The sequence below is a fragment of the Caretta caretta genome, chromosome 5 (assembly GCF_965140235.1).
Source record: "Caretta caretta isolate rCarCar2 chromosome 5, rCarCar1.hap1, whole genome shotgun sequence".
Classification (NCBI taxonomy): domain Eukaryota; kingdom Metazoa; phylum Chordata; order Testudines; family Cheloniidae; genus Caretta; species Caretta caretta.
This window is the reverse complement of record NC_134210.1, coordinates 101625429-101632388: the sequence shown is the minus strand read 5'-3', so window position 1 is coordinate 101632388 and position 6960 is coordinate 101625429. Positions and strand designations below refer to the sequence as shown.

At 41.5% G+C, this 6960-nt stretch overlaps 1 protein-coding gene across 2 annotated transcripts in view; it reads right to left on the bottom strand.

The window, feature by feature from the left end:
• Window positions 1-4037: 4037 nt before the first annotated feature.
• DOCK8 (dedicator of cytokinesis 8) overlaps window positions 4038-6960 on the bottom strand; it is a 138513-nt gene continuing 135590 nt past the window's right edge. For both annotated transcript variants that reach the window (XM_048849840.2, XM_075128751.1), the window contains one exon: window positions 4038-6723. In XM_048849840.2, coding sequence (XP_048705797.1) covers window positions 6663-6723 — 61 coding nt within the window. In that variant the 3' untranslated portion in view covers window positions 4038-6662. The remainder of the gene's footprint in view (window positions 6724-6960) is intronic.

Sequence of the window (6960 nt, the reverse complement as noted above, 5' to 3'; positions counted from 1 at the left end):
GGAATCCCCCAGCAGCAGGAAGTCTGCATGGGAGACGATTACACTGGTAGAAAATTGCCACAACGTCCTCTCTCCTGCTGGAAATCTGCCAGGCACCGGCCCCACCCAAATGAAGGCAGGTGGAATGCCTGGGCAGATGGTACGGCCAAGGCAAGTGGGAAAGGTCCAATTTGCCATGTTCCCTCAGCCGTTTCTGCAGGGAGCAATCCTTTGGGTCTCCCAGCGGAACTTAAGGATGCCTCACACTAGCTGAAAGAAGGAGAGCAGGCAGTAGGAGTGAATCTTTCCATCAGTGCCAGTCTGGTCTAGGGAGATGCCCCTTGCACCTCTTATGCCATGGGAATGAATCGAGCCCAGATACGGTGGTACTGAGTATCTGCAGATTCTCTATTGCCATTCCAGTAAATCACTAAAGTGTGCACATTATTTATTGTTTCTCCTCTATGTGCTATTGTACAGTCCTCTCTGGTCTTCTTTGGGACTCATATGAGTGAATTTCAATGTTCTTCTTCATTATTTCAATGGTGCCGCTAGAAAGAGATGTTTTCCTAATTGTAGATACTCCCCAGAGTGCTACTGTGTCCCACAGAGGGTTTGAAAATGTCTTTTGTTTCCTCCTCAGTCTACATTCCCTCCCCAAAGCCCTTACAATGGCCTGCCTTCCAGCAAACCAAAGGACACTACAACAGAGCCCACCTGGATCACTACTAAGCCATGTGAGGCAGGACACCCTACCTACACCCTCCAAGGCATTGAGTTCACTGGCTTGCAGTGCTGCTAAACACTCTGTGCCAAAGGATCATCAATGGGAAGCCGTCTCTCCCATGTTTATCATTGCTTGAGGAGTCTTTCCCTCAGCCTTTCTACTTCCACTTCACTGTAGATTCACAGAGGGTAAGTTACTACTGTGCCCTGGTCTGAGGGTAATGTCAGTACAGCAGTGTACAGTAGCAGGGTGTAAATTGCGTAGCAGGTGAATGCAAGTGGGGAACATGATGTTGGTAAGGGGAATGTAGAGCTCTCTAACCCCAGACAGAGACAGGCTGGACTGAATGGTGAACTGCAAAGTTACATTGAGAACTGAGCTAAGATCAACTTTATAACCACAGTAATAGGGTGTGATAATTAGTCCTATTCATCTGGTTGAGGGGCCAGTCAGCAATTAAATAAGGATTAGCATACCTTTCAAAAACAATTTCCTCCCTCCCTGAAATACTCCTAGCACTTGGGTTAGTGACAACATGGCACAATGAATCCATCTGTGACATCATGAGCTGTGATTAGAGTTCTGGTACCCAGGCCACCACAGATGGCTGCAATCTGGAACGTCACCAGCACAGCAGCACCTGCCAGGAGAAGAGAAGTTTGAAAGTAAACTAAAAGTGGAAACAGCAGGAATATCATGTTTTTTGGTAGAGGAATCCTTGGGCAGCATGAGAACTTGTATGGGAGGATGAAAACAGAATAAGCTGAAACTCTGCGCTGCTCCCAGCCCTCAACTGAAAAGCAGTGGAGTGAGGGAGAGAGACTGAGACAAAGTATCAGTTATGGGTTCCAGGTCTCCCATTCCACAGGAGCTCCACTCCACTCAGCTTAAAAACAAAGGGAAAAGGATGCAATGGTGGCTTAAGTCAACTTCACACTTCTCATTTTGGACCCATTGGGGTGTTTGTCTGGCATCTAGCGTACATTAGAGATGCCCCAACAGGCCTTTCCAGTAGCACAAAATAACCAGAGCACATTAGTGCTCTGGGCATGCTGTCTCTACCAGGCCACATCCCCAGTAAATTCCCTACCTCAATGGCTTCAAATGGGAGTGATGCAAAGATATTTCATGTTTCTGGGTAGCACAGAGCCATTCATACACTGGCGGTAACAAACTAGAGATTCAGGCTCATAGACTCAATGTCCCCTCCTCCGGCAATGGAGTGATAGCAAATCTACACTCAGGACGTCAGCCTATTTTGCTGTTGCTTTTATGTGTCAGTTCTCCAGTCTTTTAAGGAATCGTCCAGCAAAACAGGGAAGTCAGGACCTGCTATTTCCAATTTATTTTAATGAGAGGCTTTCTTCACACATCATAAAGGGCAATTTTTTTCTTTCCAGTCTCTCTTAAGGTAAATTAACCCTTATTTTGGTATGGAATGCCACATGCAGCCTAGTAAGTGGGGTGTATTCAGCACATAAATCTGGCCTTAACGCAGATGTCATTGTGCTGCAGTCTTTGTTTTTAACTTTCGCCTTCTGATCACTCATTTATTTATTTCGTTATGGATGGTTTTCTTCTACTCAGCAGCAGCTTTTGTCAAAAAATGCTGCAGACCATAGGGGCAACTTGATTTCTTTACAATCCCAGCAGAACATTCAGTTTTAAATAGTATTGAGGGCTGGTTTTATTCTCCCCAGACTGCTGTGGATTACGAGAACTTTGTTCGTACTTAGTCAATTGTTTGAGATCATTACATAAGCAGGTCTCTTGGAAATCTTTTAGACCCGGTTGGTTTAATATTATTCTCCAACCATTAAAGCCAGAAATATGACATTAGAGCAAAGATGGCATAGATCCAGACTGCTGAGATATCTTCAACTTTTGAAGCAAGCAACATCAGCTTAGTTATTGTAAAGCTATTCTTGCTGCCAGCTCCTTCATTTTTTGGTACTATCAGCTGGGGAAAATGCCACCCCAGGGCTTAGTTTCAAGGGGCAGATTGAGTGTTTAAACCAAGACACAGTACACCCCTGGAGAACACTTCCAGATTTTCTTGATACCTGAAAACAGGTTGTTCAGTTCTTTTAAAGGTGACTGGCAAAGGAGAGCGACAAAAGTGTCCTTTTTCCCCTTCTTCATGATAGATAAAGAAGACTGGAAATACTGTTTTTAAATGGTTTTCTGGTATTTTTGAACCTTAGAAATATTGAGTTTTACCTTCCCTGTTTTCCTAAAGGCTTCCAGAGAGGATCAAGGAATTCTTGTGGAAGCACTTTCCTTTTTGAAAGGATGGTAGATATTGGTCCAATAGAAGATATTACCTCACCCACCTTGTGTCTCTCATCTCCTGGGACTGACATGGCTACAACAAAAATGCATATAAAAATATTCACTTTGTCTATTCAGTTTATTAGGGAAGGCCACAATTGCTGTTATCTGCTAATGTGCAAACGTGCTAAATGTGGTAACTTGTCACAGGCACAATGCACAGTGGCAGAAAATACTTCATTTTTACGGATTACATTTTGTGGTTCTTTTAACATGTTTTTAAATATAGGTGGGTTTGCATTAAAATAAGCAATGGAGAAGGTCTGCATGGTTTTTTTGTGGGTGGGATGTGGTATCTTTCACATCAAGATCACTTATTCAAATCACTAATTCAATAGTGAATGCATCTGAAAGTCATTAGTATCTGAGGGTTGTTGCAAAGCTTATGTGAAATGAGTTTGGTCTCTGCTAAGTTCCTTCTGAAAAGGTTTCCACATCATAGAACTATAACTCCATTTGCCCCTGATTGGCTCTTCCACCAGATTAGTCAAGAACTGAATGAACATGGAGACTGGGCTACATTCTCTCCACTTCCCACCCTTGAGACAATTCCCAGAGCAATGTTGAGCAGCATTGATGGGCCAAAATGCAGAAGCCGGGTCTGCTGCTTCCCCCCGCAGTATGTTCAGTGGAGCGGGAACTGCAGTTTCAAGGGCTTTCAGTCCGGCTCCTTTCATGGGCACTAAAGCACAGTTTTAAAAAGGAAGCCAGTAAGGAAGCCTGAAACAAGTCACTCTTCTAAGCAGCAGGTGTATAACAGCCATGAAAACCACGTAATGGAATCTGTGATTCTATAGAATCTGTACCCCCCAAGAGCAAATCCCTGGCCCCAATGAAGTCAATGGCAGAACTCCCCTTTGACTTCACTGGGGTCAGGATTTTACCCTAAACGTTTGGGGTTTTTTCCATAAAGAGAATGAAAAGTTAGTTACTAGTCAAGCTTTGTTTCAAGGGGACACGGATAAGATACAAGGCACTCTAACACAACTGCGTCTCTCCGTTTTTACTGAAACTTACACTTTATTGCAAAATGGAATATCAGAACTCAGTACTTTTACAATTTACACAGTTCAGCTCTTAAATATGCACACCGTGTTTCATTTTTGCAAGGGATGACATGCAAATTGGAAACCCTTACTGACACTGGTGAGCAATGAGATTATGCATGGAATTAACAGCTCACCAATGGGAGGAAGGGGTTCAAAGTCTAGCCCCAATTAACTATTGTAGATTTTTCCAAAGTATTTCTTCGACTAATAGACCCATTGTACAGGACCACACAATATGAAACACTGAGACACTCAAAACACAGTGCACACAGCTCAATCAGTATGCAGCATATTTGTAGGTTTCCCATTTTTGATTACCTGAGGTTTTCATTAGCTAGCTGTAAATGATAAACATCTTGAGATCAGTGAAGCTGGATGAGGGGGAGGAAGGGGCGTGGAGTCAGTGGATTGTGATCTTGAAGATACTTTGATCATCTTTCAGAAAAGGGTGTTAAAAACAATAATAAAAGCACAATGTTGTGGCATGCAAAGAATCCATAGTTAGCATGCTGTGGGAAATTAACCTTCTGTTTAGTTTGTAAATGTTTCAAAGCAATTTAATTAAAGGAAAGCCACTCTCTGGAGGCATCTGTTGGCTTTTAATTTAATAGACTGTTTACTTACGTACTTCAGATGCTTTGGCTTCAAGATGCACAGCGCACCTACTCTGGAAATATTGAATTTTCTGGGCGTGGCGGGGGCGGGGGGGAGGCGAAATAGTCTTACAGCACAATAGTTTGTTTTTATACATCGGTACAAATGCCAGTGTTTATTTAACCCATTCCTCTTCCTATCCTGGTGTGAATCTCAGGATTTGCCACAAATAACTTCAGAAACACTCCTTTGAACTTTTCCACATATCTGTGCTCTGCTGTTGATGTAAATGCTGGGGGAACGTACGCATTTTCAGAATGGCAAGATTGGAGATGCCCATGAAGGGTCCAAATGCTTTCAGTTCTTCTATGACATTAAAAACAAAGGAACCAGCAGCCAAACTATAATTTATGCTTACACTGCAAAGCAGTGTGCAGGGTCCTTGTGTAAATGAGAATCATGCTCCATAAGTTTTAAAGAAATTCCACTGTCCCTTCTGAAATGCTTTGACTGGCTCTGACTCTGAAAACAAAGTATGAGGGAGAAACCTTGGTTTATTTTTTTAAAAAACTCGTATTTTAGTCACCGAGCAGACAGCCTTTTATTTAAAGTATTTTTTCTATTTCACACAACCATGTGAATCTTTTACTAAAAAATTACCAAGATGGTGTAAAACTGAATGATACCATTAAATCCTGACGCTTTAAAAAGCACCACTACTGGTTCCATAGAACTGAATTTAAAAGAATAAGAATTAAGGGAGTCCACGTGGTCAGCATGACTGAGTGTGTGGCTTTGGGAGACAGAAGTTCCTGCCTTCAAATCTTGGTTTTGACACTGTCTCACGAGGTGCATTGGACAAGTCACTGCATATTGCTCTCTCTCTCTTTCCCATCTGTAAAATGGGAATAATAATACTTGCTTATTTCATAGAGGTGTTGTGAAGATCAACTAGTTAATGTTTGTACAGGGCTCTGAATGTGCAAAGCACTGTTTATTTATTATAAATATTTAAGTGCTAATTATGATTATGTCTTAAAACCTCACAAAGATGAAATGCATTGTGGGCAATCCTCACAGTGCACTCCTGTAGTTCATCTCTTTTCAGAGAGCTCTCTAAAAGACCACTGTGTACTTAAGAGTTGCATCACTTATAGTTTAGCGCTATACTGTTAATGTCAATTTTACTAAACATGACACTGCTTAAAAAAAATCCTAGTCTCACCGAGTAGTAGCTCACATATTTAACAAAAACAAGCCTAAAAAGATCCATCTTTGAGGATAGGCAAGTTATGCAGAAATTACTGCTTGCTGTTTCTTGCCTTTCAAGCTTCACTGTGAGAAGACTTGTAAGAAAAAGTCCTTTCTATTTTAAAAAATGTACACAGATTGCTGTGATACACGGAGTACAATAAGTGAGCAAAGTTTACTGTAAACATTATACTTCTGTCCTAGGGCTTCAATTCAGTAAAGCACTTACACACGTTTAAATTCTTCCCTGTTTAGGACAGCATTTAAGTATGCATTCAACATTCAGACTGTGTGGCAGTCCTGTGGGTCATGCTTAAGTGCTGTCCAGAACAGGAACCTATATGGGCAACATTCTCCAGTGCCCATTAGGCATACTGGACTGATACTCTTGACACTTTAGTCAAACCCCAGGAAGTTCTGTCTCTTTGTAAACAGTGATTGGCCCCTGCACAGTAAAGTCAATTATTCAATTATCTATCCCTCATAATTCTCTGAACAATATTTTATAATAAATACAAAAGCAGCCTAAGTCAACCCCCTTTTCACCCTCTTTCCCGCCCAATCCCCATTTTTCTTTGGTCCTGTACATTTCGTTGAACGCTCAGTGCGAACGGCTGAGAACATGTACATGTTACATTGTGAGAAGAGTTTCCCAGGTTGCATAGCATTGGAGTATCCTCTCATAGCTGATCCACAGCAAATGGATCTTTCTTTTCTGAAGCAGACAGTCCTTAGATGTTCTGTGAAGAATTGGCTTCGTATTTCTTAAAACTAGAGTTACGAAAAGAATCCCTGAAATGAAATAAATTCATAAATAAAACATGGGATTGTCAATCACACAATGGGATATTTTAATACCTGATAGACATATTTGACTCTTTTCCCTTGACGCAAATAAGTATAAAGCATCCCACAGTTTATATATCTGGATCCTGGGTTTGCAACATGCAGTCCTGAAGTGAAACGATCACACTTATTTCATGATTGATAAACACCAGGTGCTGGAATATATATATATATTTCTCATGT